Raw genomic sequence first — 20,844 nt, 5'->3', positions numbered from 1 at the left:
TGTTTTTGGCTAGCAATAGGTTAAGGCTGTTAGTCTCTCCCTCTCTCTCTCTCTCTCTTTCTCTCTCTCTCTCTCTTTCTTTCTCTCCCTCTGCCACAGCCACACACGACCAATGGCCTCCTTTGTTTGGATGTAATTTATTATTGCAGTCAGCAGGAATGTGATATTCTTGCCAGTGCTTAATTACTAAACTCTGCTCAAACCTTCCCATCAGAGACAGTGTCACTCCTGTCTATCAGTCTGCCTTATTAGAATCACAAAATAACACACATTTCCAGAAAAAGAAGGTTTTCTGACATTCAGTGTGCATGAGCTCTAAGTGAGAAAAAGAGACACCTGCTCCAAACCGTGAATAAAACCAACTGAGAAGCTGCTCATTTATACTAAATTGAGTGTGGAGGAGTGTGAGTGTGTCCAAAACCAAGAAAAACTGCATAATTTTATTGCTCTGCTCAGGGCAGATCTATGCTGTTCTGTTGGAAGTCTATGCTCATCTCTGCAGGTCAATAATGGTGTGATGCTGGTCTCTACTGGTTTCTCATTCTCGTCTAGAGGGGTGTATGTTACCTTATGCTTGGTTATGCTTGTTTTGCTGCTGTTCTTTTGCTAATTTATTCTGCTCTGATGCTGGTCGAGTGCTGGTTTATGTTGGTTCATGTTGTTCTGATGCTGGTTTAAGATCGTCTATGCTAGTTTGATGTTGGATTAATCTCAGTCCCTGCTGGTCTGTGTATTTGGTATGTTTTTTTTACTGGTGTGATTTTGATATATGCAGGTCTTGTCTATGCTTTTTTGATGAGTGATCCTGGTTAAAGCTGTCTGATGCTGCTCTATGTGATTCTGATATTTCATACTGGTGTAAAGTGGTTTGATTCTGGTCTGTGTCCTGGTCTATGCCCATTTGTTGCTGGTACATGCTGGTTTTGACATTGGTCTAATCTATTTTAAGCCAGTCTGATGATGATGGCTGCATATTTATGTGGGTCTCAAGTTGATGTAAGCTGGTTTGATGCTGGTCTAATGTTGCTCTATACCCATCTGTTGCTGGTCTATGCTGTTATATAGTGGTCTATGCTGGTTCTGCCATTGGTTTATTCTACTTTATCCCAGTCTGACGATGTTTTATGATGTTCTGATGTTCTGATGTTAGTGTGGGTTGGTTTGCTGCCTCCATATGCAGCTTCCGGTGTCTTTCGGATTGCTAGTCGAGGCTGGTCTATGTTGATCCGAAGCTGGTCAGATACTGACTTGTGCTCTTTTGTTGTTCATCTGTTGGTTTTATGAAAGTCTCTGTTGGTCAGATGGTGGTCTAAATTGTACCGATGATGGTTTGATTAGGTTTCTGCAGGTGGTGATATAGTTGGTGCTCCACCAGCTTTGAGCAGCGTGGATTATACCCTGATCTATGCCTCTTTCAGCAGAATAGTCTAAGTTTCAAAAAACAGAAAAAGGTATAAATGTCACATTACCCTCTGAGGACGTCCGAGCCTCCCCTCCTCTTGGCCCTGCTGGCTCTAGTGTCGGTCTGCTTGGTGACCACCTCGGTGTCCCCGGTCTCCAGCAGCTCTGCGGCGTCCAGCAGGACGTCGCAGAGCGCCAGCAGGGCCACCAGAGCCACGGACAATTGCAGCAGCCGTCCTCCACGTTTACAGTCCGGCATATCCACTCCGTGCACCTCCAGTGATCGGTAGAATAATAATTAAAAAATAATACCAATAAAAAATCTTCCTATTTACTTTCCGAGCTGGGTCGACCTCTGCAGTCTGGAGCCAAGCTGCAAAACAAACAAAAACAAAAACAAAAAACAAAAACAAAACAAAACCAGGACTTATTTAAGCAGGAGAAGCAACTGGAAATAAAAAAAAAATAATGATAAAAAAATGCGCACAAAAGTAACTCCTGCATTTATTTGGCTTTCTTCCAATAATGAGTCAGAACTTATTTTAGCCAAAGAGTGTAAAAATGAAAACATGCAAACGAAAGTGCATCGCATGCGTCACTTCTTTACCTTGTCTCCAGATAGAGGAGAGTCGCCTGAGACCGAACAGAGGACTGCTTCACTTTTACTTACAGGTACTGCTGAATAAATCGTTGGGGACAGAAGAAGAAAAGTCACTGAAACCTTTCGCAGAGCTGCTATAAATAGATGCGCATCGTAACTTTTTGGAGTCTGCTCTTGCGCATCCAACAGCGCGCGAAGGAGTTTGCGCGGATCGTTCAGAGACGCTGACGCATTCCTCAGGATGAGAGAGGCGCAAAACTCAGAGTCTCTCCTTCTCTGCACAGCTCGTCCCTCATCCCTGCTCAGCTCAACTTTCTCCAAAACTTTCTCTCTCTCTCTCTCTCTCTCTCTCTCTCTCTCTCTCTCTCTCTCTCTCTCTCTCTCTCTCTCTCTCTCTCTCTCTCTGCTCTCGCGATACAAAAGCTGGAGTTCAAAAATGCAACTGGAGTCAGGACTTTCTGCTTTGGAGATTTCACTGTTACAATAACATCAGCCTGGAAAAAACCAAAAAAAGAAAAAGATGTAGGCCAGGAAGAAGACTCTCATGATCCTTTGCACCTTTAATAGCAATCCACCTGTTCACTGTGTGGTGATTTGTGGTGGGAGGTGGTATCATTCATACAGCAGAGGTGTCAAACATAAGGCTCGAGGGCCAAGAACGGGCCCCCAGAGGACTTGAGTGGAAAAGTAAAAAAAAAAGGGTATTGCTGTTAATATAGATTAATGCAGATTAATCCATCATCATGACGTGATTAACAATTGTAACGCAATTAATCCATCTGCAGCGCAGACTGAAGGTATGTGTCCACAGGATCTGTCAATTTCTCGCATCCCATTCATTGTCTATGTGAAACGAACCGCCGTGCATGCTGGGTGTGGTGCTGCGCGATTGAAGCTGCATTGAGTTGCATCGCCCGAAGCTGCCCGGAGCTCATTTGCATAAAACGAGATCCTGTTAATGTAGCTGAGCGCTGGTCTGACTCATCGCAATACTTTCATAAAGCGTCTAATGGTCTCCTTTCCTTCTCTATCGCATTGTCTATTTATTTTCTTTTTTTCTTTGATATACTCGATTACTTCCTGGATCTACACGTGTATGTCCACGGTATCACATTTTATTTTGTGTTTTGGGGGGCACAGCACTGCATTTAATCACTCTATGCGGAACTCAACCAAACAAACATTAAATCTTCACTATTTCCAGCAGATCGTTCTCAGGATTAAAACACTCAAAACTCCTCACTTGGATATTCTTTACAGGTGAAATGATTCATGATATGATTCTTTGCTGATAATCAACAAACCACAAGTGCAAACTTTAAGCACAGTCTAGATCCGCAAACCTGCAATTATTATAAAGGATCTTAGTAAATCAAGACTATGATTTTTGGACTTTTCACTTCATTTTGCAGCAGGTGTCATTAGATATCTGATCATGTTGAAATTTCACTTTACACACAGATATTCAATCAAAATGTTGTATTTTTGTACTTCTTCTCATAAGAACAAATAGAAAATATTTGTGGATGTGGTTCTTTTTTTTTTTACATTAGCATTTTACTGGTACTGCCCACTCAAGATCAGTTGTGGCGTCTGAAATAAGGAGTTTCACACCCCTACAATACTGTGACATTTTAATTTATCAATGCAAGCAGATAAACAGAAGTAATACTGACTAAAAGTACTCAAGTACAACCAATATTGCATTGCTTTCAATGGTTTCAAAAAGATTAATCAGCTAAAAGTAGAAAGTACCTTTCTCATAAACCTTTTAAGTGCAATGAATTGTATTATCTGTAGCAGGCATTTGAGTGAAATTACCTGTATAAATATTCTATCGTTAAATTGTGACTTTTCAAAAGTTTAAAGTTATTGGCTTGAAAGATTTTGCTCCCAAGATTCAAATATTTAAATTAAACCCTATTCTGACTAGCAACTTGATATTTCCAAAATAAAGTAGATAACATGGTGTGAATTGGATTTTGGAGTAGAAATAGAAACGCTCACGAAAGAAGAATTTCTCTAATTGAGTTGTACTTAATTAGAGTAACGTGTGAATGTGTAAACAATTACTCCCACCCCTGTGATGTTCTGGTGCTTTGAAAAAATCCTGAAGTTTTCCAAACAGTAGACATGGAGAAAAAACAAAACAACAAACACTCAATTAAATTCAAACCCACCAACCAGTGTGTGTGTGTGTGTGTGTGTGTGTGTGTGTGTGTGTGTGTGTGTGTGTGTGTGTGTGTGTGTGTGTGTGTGTGTGTGTGTGAAACCGCTTTAAAAGAGCCTCTGTGTATCACATTATTACCAATACCTATAAAGATTTTTTTTTTAAATACCATAGATTACAATTAGTAATGACAATAAAAATTAAAGGCAGGTAACTTTGGTTGAAATGTTTTGGCAAGTGATGATAAACAATATACAAAACTTTAATGAAGTGTGATAATCTATAACATTAGTTATTCTAATGTCTTTCCAAGCTCCTGCCTAAATAGTGCTTTATAAATAAACTTGCCTTGCCATGGATTCATAAAATGATATTTATAAACGGTATATTTTCCCTCCCACAGAAGATAGAGCATATGAATCTGTTTAATTCCTCTTTATGCTGTATGTCGAGCAAATATTTACACTGTGCACACTGTATGATTTGAGGAATTTCTGTCCAGTGCAGCAGTAGTTTTCACACACACACACTGCTTCATGTCTGCAGCCACACCCTGCAAATAGAGACTCTGCCTGGCTCCTCTCTCGGGTTTGCTATCACTCTAAAACTGAGGAAGACCTCGTGACACAGAGTATTTCTCTGAGCTCGTTTTTTTTTTTTTTTTTTTTACTATCAGCTTCTCTCTATTCTCTCCTCTATTCACATTCTCTTGATCCTAAACGTGTCCAAACACAGCACACACCTGTTCTTATTCTTAGGATTATGTGTTCATGCAGAAATGTTGGATTTAATAGGTTTGACCTAAACAAAAGTGCAGTGAGATATGATCACCGTAGAAGTTTTTCAAGCACAAGTTTTCAGACAAAACAGTGGATTTTCCATTTGTGCAGACTCTCATCATTGTGCAACATGCAGCACTGAACTCTTTTCCCCTTCTCTTTTGTAAGAAAGAAAACTGGTGAATGCCAGCTGCTCCAACAAACGCCTTTCACATGTAGTTACATTTGTGAAAGTTATCGATTTGGTTAGATGTATTTGAAATAGAGATGTACATTAAACCATACATTTCAATGAGCTTCTTGACTTCTCAACTTTTGTCAGCATCTGTATTCACAGTGTTCTTTAAAAAATAAACGTTCCCATCAATTATACAGCAAGCTCCCATTTTCCTATAGAGAGTGGTCTAGACCAGACATGCAAAATAACTATTATAAAAAGATCCTTGTCAATTTGAGACTTTGATTTGACAAGACATCTGAAGTTGTTTACTGGGCGGACAGCTTGTGGAATTGTTCCAATTAAGACGGCAGCTTTTATCAGCACATCTCACAGGTGCGTGAAAGAATTTGTAACTTTGGAGGCCGAGGAGACAGCTTGAAATTTGTCATCTTCAACTTGTTAATATAAAGCCTCCCAATGGACCAGTTCTTAAAGCTTTGCCTCGCCCTTTGTTGGCTTGCCAATTTACCTTTTAACTTAAGCCAAACTCTCCTTCTCAAGCTCATTTCCTTGGAACGCGCAGCCCATTCAGAGATGAACAAACCTTTAGATTGATTAGTTTTCACTTGTCTTCCTCTTGGAATGTGATGCAGACGCACACAACTAGGTGTACGACGCAAATATGACAGAGAGACAGTGAAACGTGATTCATTAGGCGAGGCTGCTCCATGGTCAAGTTTTGATTGTGTCCACTGTACATGATTTCAGGGAGCAGGTGTAAGTAGTTCACTTTTTGTTAGAAACCAACCACCTCATACGAATACATCCTGAGAACACACGTCACTTTATTCAGCTCTTTTCACCTAAACATCTTCCTGCGTCCAACACATCCTCTCAAAGTACTGTCAGTTAACTTTCTAATACTCCCTAATATGTATGACAGGTGCCTCCAAACTGAGAAACCTCTCATTTGGGACGTTATTGTGGCTCATCAGCGTGTGCACATCAACTCAGCTTCCCTGCTTTTCTTATCCATCCTGCGACACTCAGGTTCAGACACGCATCTCCATTAAGCCTGCTGACATCCACAACTGGAAGTTTGCCCACTACCCCAAATGTAGTCTCAACAATGCTGATCTCCTGTCTCTCTCTCTCTCTCTCTCTCTCTCTCTCTCTCTCTCTCTCTCTCTCTCTCTCTCTTTGGAAAGTCCTGCCCTTTGGAAGGCCTCCCCATTACAGTTGACAAGACCACGTTTACTCCTGAGCAGACTGCCAAGAATCCTCAATCTGCCAGGAAATGTCAGGAAGCACCCAGAGTGCAGCCGCTGTGCAATTCTGCAGGTTTCCTTCCAATAGCCTCCACATAGTTCACGTTCACTAAACACTGTCCTCACGAAGCACCTCTGCTTTCACTTTATTTATGTCCATGCTACCCTTGACCTGTCTTAGGCTTACACCTTGTTTTTATTGCTTCGTGGCTGAAGCCGCAACTTATCTTCTTAGTCATTGCACAAAAATGAAATCGCCTATAGGTACCAAGTTCAGGCCAACGTGAAGGAGTTAACGCTGAAGAGGAGGAGTGAAGGGGATTTTCCCATATTACTTTGTTTCACATATTTTCCATTTTTATTTTACTAGAAGGGTGTATCATTTCAAAACTATCAGTTGTAGGTAGAAATTAAAATGATTATATTGGGACAGAAATCCATATGTTGACCTCATATAGAAGTTAATCCATTTTGATTGATCCCAGCTGACTTTGTGTGATGTCAAGGTACACAGGGCAAACAGAGACAGTCTCTCTCTCTCTCTCTCTCTCTCTCTCTCTCTCTCCCTCACTCACTCACTCACTAGTACCTGGGGAAAACTCGGGGGAACATGCAATCTCCACACAGAAAGGCCACCTCGCCTACAGTAACTGTACTGGGACACATAAACCCAATGACCTCTGCAGCTTAGTGCTTCTAGAAAGAAAAGCTGTGCGCTTAATTGTAGTTTTGTCCCCAAGACTGCACTTCTGAGTGTGGCTGTTTTTGATTATTCCATGTTGATGGCACAGGGTCACACCGATAAGCTCTAAATGTGCTCACTGATCCCGTTTGACTCTCTCTTTATTTTCTTGCATGGATTTAATCAGGTTTATATCAAATCACAATGTCAGCTATTCAACTTCTCTTTGTTGTATGTATCATTTCTCAGTTCTTTTAATACAGTTTTAATAAGTTGCATTACTGATGAATTCATAATAGATTCTTTCCCAATTTGAGATGACAGAATATTTTTTTAATTTACATACCAACAATTTTTTAGTTTTTACACATGAGTTCCTGTGGAGACTTTTTAAAACAATGTTTCCAATATGTCAGATAACATGACACTTTTTCAGCAGGGTTATAGATAGAAATATATTTTTTGCTACTTTAAGGAATATTTACTTTAAATGAGTATATTTCTTCCGTTATCTAAAGTATCACACTGCTTTCACATTACTGCATTTCACATTCCTGCTCCCACTACTGTAACACATATACAGCTGAGTGAAGGATTAGTGCAATGTAATTATCCACTTTTATTTCTTCATCGAATAAAGAAAGAAGATTCATATCAACTATTCAACTTGTTTTATTTGTTTTAAAACTGTTTCCTTGATCCCTGTTGGTCACCAATCACAAAGCCAACCCTGAACTCTTTACTGAATGCACATATTAGTTTTATTTCACCGAGCTCGTGTTACCTCTCCTCGGAGCAATTATTAATGACGCTTACTGTCAGATCTCCCCCACCCTATCTCTAAGTACTTAACATTTCTTCTCTCTGCTTTCAGCCAGACTTCTTGATAAAATGTCCATCCAATATATTGCACTCTCTCACATTATCATCATCCTGTCACTGAATTATGATCTGAGCCCACATTCCTGTGCTCCAAAAGTCCTGTTTGGTGAATGTGAATGTAAACGAGACCTAAAACTTATCTGATTGTTCGCCCTGGTTTGAGACGATAGAGGAATGGTTACTGTAAATGTTATGTGTGTGAAGTGAGACAGAGGTCCGGAGGTCAAAAGGTCCTTTTGAAAGAATGAAAGAGTTGGAGGGAGAAGCAGAGGGCAGAAGTGGCCGCCGTTGATTGGAGTTGTTGTTTTGACAGTAAGACGGCCTCTCCCCGCTTGTCTTGGAGCCTCCACTTGCACTCAGAGCATAACTGAGATCAACCTCGGCAACATAAGCGCGACCTGGGTGGAGGCTGACGATGAGCGCTTTTGGGATGTGCTGAAGGGAACCACAGACTGATTTCTGGCTTGATGTTGGGCATCAGCAGGGTTTGGTTGGTTGCTGCTTTTTTTCTTCTGTCACTTGAGGGAGTTATTAAATTATTTTCACCCATGTGCTGTCCTCGGGAAAATAGTTTGACATTAAAGGAGCTTTGTGCTTTCTTGTTGCAAGATATTGTTCCAGTGTTGTCCTGACCAAGTGTTCTAACATTTAATGGCAATCAGACATCCGCAACATAATTTTTACGAGCACAAATACCGCTTTCGCTGTTCATTACACGCATCTGCAATAAAATTTGGAGTCCAGATTAGCTTCCCCGAATTCTATCCTGTCATTCCATCAATCACATCTAATATCTTTTACTATATCTTTATCTTTAACTTTCTTTTAGCAACATAAAGAATTGATCTCAGATGTCCTCAATTACGGTCTTGATGACGCAAAATGACTGCACAGATGCAAGAACACTCAAACACAGCACTGGTGACGTAATGTCAGCGCTCAGTTGACTGTTTCTGGAGAAGCGTAAAGTCATCGTTCCCATCAACGAGACGCAGTGTGGGAGAGAGCGAGCCAATGCCAGAAGCAGCGGGGTTGCCCCTTGCTCCTGCTCGACACAGAGGTGCTGTCATTTACAGTAAGACTACACCCCACCCACCTCCATGTCTCACCCCGAGCTTTTACTCAGTTAATCCCCACACGCTTCGAAACTGAGCGTGGGCTTCATTTTAGGGAATGTTTATCCCTTCTTCCTGAAATGGCTCGACTAAAAAGCCTGAAATAGTGAGACCGAAACAGATGTCAACCAAACATTTTTTAGATTGAAGCCTGATTGTGTGGGGGAAATATTCCTTGTCCTTTCTTGTCACAAGAAAAAAAAATGTGTAAGTCGTGTTTTATACAGTATGTCGCTTGGTTCAATATGGCTGCGGCCAGTTTTTCCTGCATCGCAAATACTTCTTCACCCAGTCATCCCTTTGCCTTATGTGTTTCATACATCCAAAGGCAGGTTTTTAATAGCTTAGATTGAGATTGTATCTCTTTGCCATGAGCAGAAACTGTAGCGAGGCTTTCTCACACTGTATGTTGTCTTTGGCTCCGGCAGCTACGGTTCATTTCCTTTTGTCTTCTGGAGCACAACTGCTGCCAATATTCATGTGAAATATTTCAAGAAAATGAGCTGCAGCAGAAATGAGAACCCCCCTCCCCCCCTCTCTCACTCCCTCACACCACACACACACACACACACACACACACACGCACACACACACACACACACACACACACACACACACACACACACACACACACACACACACACACGATCTCTATACATGTGTGTAATGAGGTTACATGTGAGTCAAATGTTTGGCCTTCAGATCTTTTTTTTTTTTTACTGTTATGAGAATAATATAATGATGGAATCCAACCAACTGTTTGGGCTTGGCCTTCCACTATCACATATGGTCCTCCTAACTAACACACCCTGCACATATACAATGCACCGCTGCAGCACAAAGTCAAACATAACCACAAAATAATTCAGAGGAATCCTCTCTCCTCTCCAAATGGATCTTTTTTCATACTATGTACCTATGCACTGCGTGAACTCCTTTCCTTTGAAAAAACTAAAAAAAGTTTCCCCAGAAGAGTAAAAGACAATTTTTTAAGCCATAAAAAGTTGTAATTGGTCCCTTTAGCAGTGCAGATGCCTCTTTCAAGCAACATCTATAGGGAGGAGTAGCAGGAGGAGAGGATGAGAAACACGAGGTTGGCAGTATGAGTCATCTCCAAATGTGCTGGGAGCAGAGTTTAATAGCTGGTGTGCTCGGCTGGGATGTTTCTCAACTCTCATGCTCTTTGGCGTCATTCCTGACAGAGAAGACGGGACAATATATCTGAACACCTCCAATGAATGGAGTAAAATTCTGAACTGCCTGTCCATGCTAGATCTCTAACATAATCATTTTTAAAATTGATCTTAGAGAGATGAATAAATACATTTGAGTCTGCTAGCTTGTGAAGAAGGTCAACTCACACATTTAATAGAAGACAGATTAAAGGGAATTAAAATGTGAAATATCAGAATGGAAAAAAGGAAGATAATTACTGAGGTGCTGTCGTAAGGTGACACTAAATAGTTCTCCCAGCACTGCTTCAGGTCTCTTACTAACCCTGTTTCAAATGATTAAAAAACCTTGTTCGAGTTTGAGTTTGAGGACTTATCTTATCTCCAGTTCACTGTGAAGTCAGATGAAGCATAAAGATACAGCGATCCAATAAGTTGTATACGTACACTCATATATGTGTGTGACATGCCCTGCTTTCAGTAACACAGAAAATGACAAGGAAACACACCTGAGCGGCTGTTGTCTCGGCTGAGGAGAATGTGAGGGAGAGAACAAAGGTTTATGCTTGTTTCGTATGATCACTACTAATTAGTTACCTTTAAACACAAAAGTCCTTTCATGGAAGCCGATGCAAAAATATGCCAGCGCAAAACCCTCCAGACAGTTTGTAATTATATCCCTCACACGTCATTCCCTTTGCGACTGCTCCAATGTAAATACTGTTTTTCATGCTTCATTCACTGCTGAGGGATATCTGTGGTCAGGTGCAATTCTGTTGTGAGTATAGTTTTAGAAAACACGTAATCATCTTTAGTTTCCTGATATTCTTACTGTGGAGGAGTATCTAATATAATGTATAGAATATAACTGATCTGACTCTTGTTGGGGTTGTTTGTTGCAGACTTCATTCTGGCATTATCGCTCACTTCCATGTAGAATTCTTACTTCATAGCCCTAAAACTCTCACATTGGATAGAATAAAATGCAACCTGTCACTGGTTTCTCTTTGCGGTGTCTCCACACAGCTGCTTTAGCTTTGGAGATTATGTACATAGCTTCCATTAATATAGGATTCGACACAGAGCTATAGCTTTAGTTACACAGATGCCATGTTTTAACTTTCCCCATCTCTCTAATCATTCAATTAAGCTAAGATAATCAGTCCTGATACATGACTTCCCATTTAATTGACTGGTATCAGTCTTTGTAATTGTTGGACATGCATATGGAAACAATAGTCACTGACCATAAAATCCAACAAACGTATGGACTGATGTGCACTAAGCCAATAACTTCTTAATAATCTTCTCTTTTGTAGCTATCCGACTGAGTCTGTTAAGATTAATCAAAAGTCCTGCTAGTTTCACTATATGTTGAGATAGCGTGATATCCAACCAGTGCTTTTCTGCGATATTATTATTGTCGTTACGGGACATTATTACACTATTGGTTGCTTCATGGCTCTGTTGAGAGGGCCCGTGTCTGGCGCCATATGGCCTTACCATAATGTTTTGGCAAATCTGAGATCAGAGAGGGGACTCAGAAGCTTTCTTACAGGTAATCCTAATCCTTCAAGAAATAAAGCTTGAGAATGTTCTCACCTGTGGCTTCATGAAAAAATTGTATTCCTTATACACAAACTCGGTGAAGTAAGGAAGAAGAACTTTCCCAGTTTCTCATGAAATGGCCCCATTTTCACACGTTCACTCTGGTTCATTGTTGATTGTGATGCCGAGCTTCAACATGACATCAGGTGTCCGTGTCAAATTGTGCTCACCCTCTGTCTGCATACACAGATTTATACAGGAACGGTGCCCTGTGGGGCACACTGGATAGTATCCAGGCTGGTCTCGCTGCCTACTTATCTCTCCTCCACTTGTGATTTATGCTGAGTCGGTGCCCCCCCCCCACTCCACATCCCCACCCCACCCCACCCCACCCCCACAGACACAAATCTGACCATCTTAGGGATGGAAAACATTCCCTGTTGAGTTTTCCCGCTGGTGGTTCACTGCCACCATCTGCAAGAGACACTCACAGATGTAGAGACCCATAAACACATGCCATACAAAACAGACACAGAGAAATATACTACAATGGTATTATTGCGATTCTATTAGGCTAGGGCTAGACCATAAATTCAAGTATACATACACACCGTCTGTTAGAAAGGGGAGTGCAGAAGAGGAGGTGAGGAGGATGATGGGGTAAAGTGCTGTCAACAAGGATGAAAAGATATCAGTGATGGAGAGGAAAACAAAGAGCTTAAGCCTGGAGTTCTGTTGATATTGACTTTACTCCCCATGGAAAGACTCAACTGTATGTGTAAGACTTTACGACCACAATGGCAGCCATGAGAAGTCGCCTTCAGGTGATTTGTGCCACATACCAACATAAGAATGATAATGTGATCATGACGGTGCCAAGATGCAATCATTAGGGGCGTGTCAGCTGAACATATCTGTTAATAAGCTTCCCATTATTCATGCGGGTGCTTAAAAATACTGGACACAGTTGAATGTTAACATGTTACAGGTGAGCATGCATACCTTTCTTAATCTTATCTCATTCATCAGGAAGATATTGAGGTATAAGTAATAACTCTGACCTGCTGATGACACCGTATTAAAAGTCAAGGCATCGTAAACGTCAGTAGGGTTAATTTTCCAGGAATGTGGTTGCAGAATTCTGTGGCAATACATCAAGAAGCTGCAAAGAGGTTTCCACCAAAATGATTTTCAAACGGACCGACACTGCTGGATGTATACTCATTATTTTGAAAACCTTAATTCTTCATATATTCTCATACAGTTTTTTTTTTTAACTAAATACCAAGAAAAGAAAGGTTTCATCATAAAACCCCATTTTATTGTCCCGTTGAATTCATTCTGGGCAAAGGTAAAATAAATTATATGCATGTATATAAAAATTGTATTTAAATCTTTGATTTTTGCACCTATTACCCAATGTATTGTTACAAACCAGGGAGAACCACTTTTGTAAGATCAAGCCCTGCTTTCATGACGCTTCAAGTGGAAACGCATCGTTTTTGCGTTGTGATTTTAGAAAAGTTTTGCGTTTACAATGCTGCATTTTTAAAATGTCAATTTACACTGAAATGGCAGAAACGCTAAAAACAATGTAGTTTTCCTGTAAGGCCACTAGTGAGTGCTATTGGTTGTTTTTATAATGGAACCAGAAACGTGTGCACAAAGAACGACACACTATAAATATTAACAAAAGAGAGTTCACGGACATTCCAATGGACGGACGATGAAGATGGATTGCTATTACGGTAACTATTATCTCAACTATTAAACTACATAGTCCCAGGAGAATATGGACTGGGAGTCATGACACTCTGGAGGAAAACATTGTTGTTATTGTCCATCTACTGGGTGCATGTGTAGTATTTAGGGAGCCAGATTCAAAAAGTTTTCAGTGGCTCCGAGCATTATTGTCCTGTTAACGGACATCCAAAATGCAACAAAAAAGTTTCTGTTTGCACTTGAAAACATTGTTGTCTAAACGAGGCCTTAATCTGGGCTGGGACCTGTTGGGGGCTGCAGAGTGGTGTAGTGCTTCTTGCTCTGGTTGGGCTTAGAGGCCTATTTTGTGTGAGTTTCCATGATCTCACAGAACTTGTATGTGCTTCCTTCAGGTCCTCAGGTTTTCTCCTGCAGTCCAAAAACATGTGTTTGTCCTGTGATGGACTTCGACCTGTCCGTGGAAAAAGCACCTTACAACTCTGAGATGGATGAAGCAGTGTAGAAGGTAAAAGATGGGTTGGTTTGGGCTGGGACATTCTGACATCTGATTCTCAGTTGATTGTTCTGAAATTATAGACCGTATTTCAATTATTATTTTTTTTTGCTGGACTTGGAGTTTGACAGCATTTTGACTGTTCCTTTGTTTAGTTGTGGCCTTTCACATTGAGTATGAGTCACGGAATATCCTTCCTGTTTGTGTTACACCCCGACAACCCAAAAGAGTCTAACAAAAGTGATGGCTGAGAACCTTGGCTCTAATCATGGACAAGTCAGCTGGAATATGAATAATCAGGCAGGAGATGATCGGCTGTGAGGATGAATAAAAAGAAGAAAGACCAATCAAAATAATTGTTAGCTGGAATAAAAGAATGATAAAGTGAGCACCGAATCAGAGACAGAAGATACATAAAACATTGGTATATTTTTAAAAATGCTTTTACAGCATAGATGATTCAATGTGTGTCAGTTGAGAAGTTCCTTTGGAAAGTCTGAAGTTGTACTCATCATCATCATCATCATCATCATCATCATCATCATCATCATCATCATCATCATCATCATCATCAGTGAAAGCACTGATTATTCACGACTTCCCAATGCTATAGCTGCTGCAGCCGGTTATAATATAAATATATACCATATAGATGAAGTGGTGGAAATGAATGCTGATCACACTATTTGGATTTCTAAGAAGCGAGCTTGGAGCTGCTATTATTGCCTCTAAGTGTTTATAGGAATTGGCCTCAGAGGCTCATAATGCAAATAATGATTCAAGTTTTACAACTTCTAAAGAAGGATGCCTGTTTAAAGGTAGTATGATCAAATGTCGAAGATCAATGTTTCTAGAGCAGTTGAGGACACCACAGGGATCTCCACAACTCGAAGCAGAACCTGCAGCACGGAAGGCATTCAGGGAAACATCACTCCAAATTTTGGGTCAAGTTCTGTCCTGTGCTTGAAAAAAACAAAAAAATAAAAACCAGCCAGAGCGTGAGGGAACAGAAGAGGAATGGAAAGCAGAGAGAGAGAGAGAGAAACACTGGAGGAAAAGTTGCCTTTTGAAGTTGGCCAACAAACAGTTTAGATTCAAGTCTCCCACATCTGTCTGCTGCCTCGTGCAAGAATCCTGGAATCCCCCACCCCCTCATCAACACCATGTCTCAGACACACACACACACACACACACACACACACACACACACGCACACGCACACTGCAGACTTCAGTTGAATCCACTGGCACAAAGCATGAAAACAAACATTTTCAAGGAAGTTCTTTAGCCAAGTGGCAGATAAGCATGGCTGCTAACTGAACGTGATCACACACACACACACACACACACACACACACACACACACACACACACACACACACACACACACACACACACACACACACACACACACACACACACACACACACACACACACACACACACACACACACACACACACACACACACACTGTTGGTTGGAGCAGATCCTAATGACATGAACTGACACTGACCTAGTTTCCAGAGGGGCAATGATAAAGAGAGAGTGGAAAGATGGAGATTTGAAGGAAGTAAAGGAACTCCAGGCCATAACGTGAGTGTGTGTGTTTCTATTCAGAAAGGTCTGCCAACAGTGGTCCACACACCTATCATGGCTTCAGGGAGCTGAAGGAGGTAAAAGCTAAACCTGAGTGCCGCTAAAGAGTGAGGCGATCACTGTGGGGGTGACAGAGACACTCATCTGTTCTGCTTCGACTCTCCAGCAAAACAGCAACTCACTCTATAGTCATTTAACAGAGACCCTTGGCTTGCTCCTCCACAGCACGCCCTTACTGGTTCCTGACTTCTGGAAACAGGAAACAGAACCAAGCACAAAAAAAAAGTAAAAAAAAATGCGTAGATCCCTTTGTTTTGATGCATTTGTTTGTGGAACTCACATGACTTGCATGTCTCCTGGTCCAACCCGTCTCAAGAGGAACATACATGGAGATTTTGGCATGGCAGGAACTTCTGCAGCATGGCCCAGTCAGTGGCCAAGTTTTGCTTTGTTTCCTTCCAGATCTGAACTCTGTGTGACTCTGATAACATTGAAATGAGGAACAATTTCATGCTCTCCTACTCTGGGTGCTTTTTATGACTTTAATTGTTCCATTAAGGCGCTTCGGGGTCTGGGAATGCTTTGTCATATACGCAGTGTGTGTATACGTACGTGTGTGTATACGTACGTGTGTGTGTGTGTGTGTGTGTGTGTGTGTGTGTGTGTGTGTGTGTGTGTGTGTGTGTGTGTGTGTGTGTGTGTGTGTGTGTGTGTGTGTGTGTGTGTGTGTGTGTGTGTGTGTGTGTGTGTGTGTGTTTGTGTATCTGACCGTCTATTTTTTTTAAAGTTAATGCCCTCAGGGTCATCAGCACTCAAGTTTACTCTGCAAAGGAATTCAAAGAGCTCAGGCTTTTTAATGCTCTGGATCTGGACCAAATCCACAGAACCTGAAGATTATATTGAATGTTTATTATTTCCTGCTTCATAGACTGTCAGGTCAAAGAATGAAGATACAAACATGCACATACTCAAAAAGATGTACGTAAAACACGCGGTTGCATAATTTAAGGTAAATCCTGTTGTGTACTTTAGCTGCAGACTTTGGATCTATTGGAGTCCATAATAACGAATCTCATGGAAAACAATTAAGGCTCCTCAATATGTTTTTGTGGAGGTGGAGGAGGAAGTTAATGTCTGCAGTGATTTACATTTACAGCTGAACTCAGTCAGGATTAAACATTATTCACTGTACAGTTACATGATTGAAAAGGTTGCACAGTGGTTGCTGATGGCAGTCATTGGATCAGGAATTTTAATAGATAAGGAATTTTAATTACTAATGAGCATTTCATTTTTTTTTATCAATATAGCAGTAATACAAAAAATGCAAGCATGCATGTCTCAACCAAACTAAAAGAGCTGGCATATTGAGGCTCATTTTAATTCTTATGTGTACAATGGGGTTGGGAAATTATCAAAGCCAATTAAAGCCACCCTCACTCTATATCTTTACATGATTGCTTCAATAATTACTTTAGTGATTTGTAAGTTTTATCTGGACTCCTCTGCAATTATTATCTAATCATTAAAATGTTGCATCTACTGTATTTATCATACATACTGTAGGTTACATGAAGAGAGAGACGATAAAAGAACGTGGGAAGTTAAAAAGTTCACCAATAACATATCAAAAGTAATTTTAAGATGACACACACGTAGAGTATTAATAGTTTAGGTGAGTATGCCCCGTGTTAAAGTGGAATATTGACGGCCATGTCTTTGAGTTCATTCTGAATTTATCACATTTCACAAAGGTGTCAAAATTCACATTAAACCAGAACAAACTGTAGGGGCCCTCAGAGAGCGCAGACCTCCGCCAACACAAATAGTCCACTCTTCTATGTCCTGCAGATACACAACCACAAACCACCATGTCTGCATATATCTCCACTTGCTGTCTGGATGATGCAAGATATCCTTCAGTCTGTTTGCACTCTACGAGTGTGTGGGCTGTGATGTGGAGCTTTTATATTTATGCTCTGAACTTTACTGTAATCTAAAGAATATGAGTTTTAAGTGGGCCAAATGCCCACAAATAAAACGCGAAGGCAGGTAATTCGCGCATGTATGAAGTGTTTAGAACCGTTGTCTCGCAGCAAGAGGGTCCAGGTTCAAATTCAATCCTGTTCTCTGTGAATTTTTCATGTTTTCACTGTGGCTGAAAAGGTTTTCTACAAGCACACCTGCTTCCTTCCACAAACCAAAGACATGATTGTTGGCTTGTTTGGATGGATTGCTGGCGTTGTATATGCTCCAAACCAGTGGTTTACCTTTATTCCCTTGACGCCCCCTAGAGTGCCTCTAAGCAAGACTGTTGACCCTTTCACCAATCTGCTTAAACTGTACAGTGAAGTCAGATGTTGCTGACCATAGCCATGCTCATAAACATACAAAAAGAAAAAGAAGAAGCCCCTGAAATAAAAATCAATGTGCAGTTTCCCTGTCCTGCCCGACAAGTCTAGAACGTATTTTATTCTGGGTTTCTTTAATTCATGCAAACTTAATTTCAACAACTCAGGGCAGGCAAAACCGCAGGCTCTTGCGACTACGGGGGTCCGCACCACAGGTTGGGGACCTCTGGTCTACACTTTATTTGGATTTTCATCAGACTGTGTGCCTCCATGAGGTTTTATGAAAACGATGCTGGTATTTTTATTTAATTTTGTTTCCCACAAACATCTGCTGACAAAATAACAAAACTGGAAAGAAAAACACAATGTCAGTGTCAGGTGGAGAATATCTCACATCATCAGTACTGGTTTCATTGTAATGTAGTCTGATAACTTTACAAAGGGAATCACTCAGAAACACCTCCTCCAAACTTCTTATAAAATTACAGTGCAGGTTTCCAGCTGGGGCTTTACCATTAATGGGGGGGGGGGGGGGGGGGGGGTCAGAGGTGCAACAGTGACCTCAAGCCTTTGACAACATGTGACCATCAGCAGACCTCACAGGTTTGAAGGAATGGCATCATCACACTAGGTCATTGTTGTTCTTGGTGAGTCGTTCGGGGTGAGGTCCATGTGACTCAGACAAAATCCACAGGGACGTAATTGAAACAGGAAATCAACTTCAGTTAGTTCAAAAATCTCCTGATTTAACACTTGTGATATGTTACATTTCTTTTAATCTGATCCCAGCAATACTCTTATTGATCTTTCTTTACCAAAAATTCTATTCAATTAGAAAATAAAACACTTCAGGTATGTCCAGGTCCACTTTGTTGAGGTTTTATTTATTTTAACTCCGGGACTTGTGGGAAGTTAAAAGGCTTGTGAGTTTGGTGATAGTATCTGACAGAGTTATTTGAACGTGCTTCAACTCTTGCTATTCTTGAGATAACCCTGCAGAGTTTATCTCATTTTGTATCAGTCTTTTTCCCCATCAGCTGCCAGTTGTTCCCCGATCTCAGCCCAGCAAACTGTGCAAAGGGTGATTAATGTGGGCGAGACCCTCCAAAGCCTCTCTCAGAGGACGACGAGGGCCACAGCCCGAAAAACAGTCAACCGCATACTTCCATCGCGCAGTCATTGTTTGCTTCAGCAAAATCCACAAGTGACTAAAGACTAAAGCAGCAAACAATACTGTTTACTAGCAACTGTTTTCACACGATACAAGAAGACCTGTTAAACAACCATCAAAGCTGAGGAAGTCATTGTTTGAATCTCACTAAATATGATCATGAATGCGGCATAATTTTGGAAACATGCAGTTTTTGAAATGTAACCAGATGTTTTCTTCTCTTTTTCACCAGTCATGAATCCACATTTTGGTGCAAGTTGAGAGGAGGAGAGGAGTCCTCTTTGAAAGGATGAGAGCACCATCTTGTGGTTCAAAGCATGAGGATTAAGAAAAAGAAAAAAAAAGATTTCACTACCCCAGAGTCACAAAGTTATCCTCTTCTTCTTTTTTTTTTTTTGATATGTTGTATGTTTTTATTTTCATTTTCACTTTCGCCAACAGAGATAACATAAAATAGTTCTGGGGGGTGGGGGGTTCCTCATTTACATATTGTAAATATATATTCACCTACATTGTCAATCTACGGGTCAGTTGGTGCAGTGGGTTATCGCTCAGGCCACTTGGTTGGTGCAGTGCTTAGCGCTCTTGCCTCACAGCGAAAAGGTCCTTGTTCAAATACCGGCCAATGCCTTTCTGTGTGAAGTTTGCATGTTCTCCTTGTGTGACATTCCCTGGGTAATGCGGTTTCCTCCCACAGTCCAAAAACATGCATGAGAGGCTCAATGGTGACTCTGAAGGTTGTGAATGTGTGTGTGGTTGTCTGTCTCTCTGTGATGGACTGGTGACCTGTCCAGGGTGTGTCCTCCCCTCACCTGGGATTGGCTCCAGCACCATGCGATGCGGATCAAGATTGGGCAGTATACAAGATGGATGGAGGTTCAGTCTCATCTGTCCATGTGTCAATTCAGTGACACTCTGAATCCCAAATTGTTGGATGAAATAAGCCCCTTGCCGCCATCAATGTGTGCATTTGGGGGGTGAACTGGAGGGTGAAGGGAGAGCAAAGGGTCTTAACATAAATTTGACTTGTCCTTCAGTAAACAGTGTGTACCACCATCCCAAAATACCAAAACTTCATTACAGAATAAACAACTCTCTTATATTTTTTTTTGAACTTGTCATAACTCATTGTAATGGTCATCTCACGGTTCATCTTCAGTACCTCCAGGGCCCACTAGAGGGCGACAGCCCACACTTTGGGAACCATAGCTATATCTGTTTGCTCTGGAATAGACCGATGCCCTGCCCTGGGTGTAATCTGCCTTTTGTCCAGTCAACTGGGATTTCCTCCCGCTAGTCTGCTCTCTGGTGGTCAATAGTCCACACTTGCTGTCTTTGTTTATGTGAGGTTTACTCCAAAAGGTCAGAAGGTCAAATCACCTGGGTACACAACTGCACAAAAGGCAAAGAGAGAAATGACCTCATGGGACCCGAGTGTGGCTTTGCATGTGCTCATGTCGGAGCGCCAGCAGGTCTGACCTGATGTCAACCAGCCACACCTTGCCTGTAAGCCTGTGCTGAGGGCCTGAGAAGGGCACGTTGTAGCTATCTGATCAGGCTGGATGTCCTGAGACTCGCAGTGATGCAGCTGCTGACGTCCAGCCGGCTGGAGCGCGGCCCCTCACTGACTGGAAAAAACATGTAACGGCTGAGCGGTGCCAAGCTGGCCTCTGCGGCATCAAACGAAAGCTGGCTGATGATGGGGGGGGGGGTTCAGTTTCTGGAGGATGAA

At 41.3% G+C, this 20,844-nt stretch overlaps 1 protein-coding gene across 2 annotated transcripts in view; it reads right to left on the bottom strand.

Annotated features, from left to right (window-relative positions):
* The window catches only part of fbn1 (fibrillin 1), a 71,278-nt gene extending 68,940 nt beyond the window's left edge, over window positions 1-2,338 (bottom strand). For both annotated transcript variants that reach the window (XM_080458513.1, XM_080458514.1), the window contains exons 1-2: window positions 2,009-2,338; window positions 1,470-1,774 (exon numbers count right to left, since the gene is read on the bottom strand). In XM_080458513.1, coding sequence (XP_080314639.1) covers window positions 1,470-1,660 — 191 coding nt within the window. In that variant the 5' untranslated portion in view covers window positions 1,661-1,774; window positions 2,009-2,338. The remainder of the gene's footprint in view (window positions 1-1,469; window positions 1,775-2,008) is intronic.
* Window positions 2,339-20,844: the final 18,506 nt, after the last annotated feature.

Source organism: Lipophrys pholis, assembly GCF_963383615.2.
Source record: "Lipophrys pholis genome assembly, chromosome: 2".
NCBI classification, from domain to species: domain Eukaryota; kingdom Metazoa; phylum Chordata; class Actinopteri; order Blenniiformes; family Blenniidae; genus Lipophrys; species Lipophrys pholis.
This window is presented reverse-complemented; position numbering and strand designations above follow the sequence as displayed.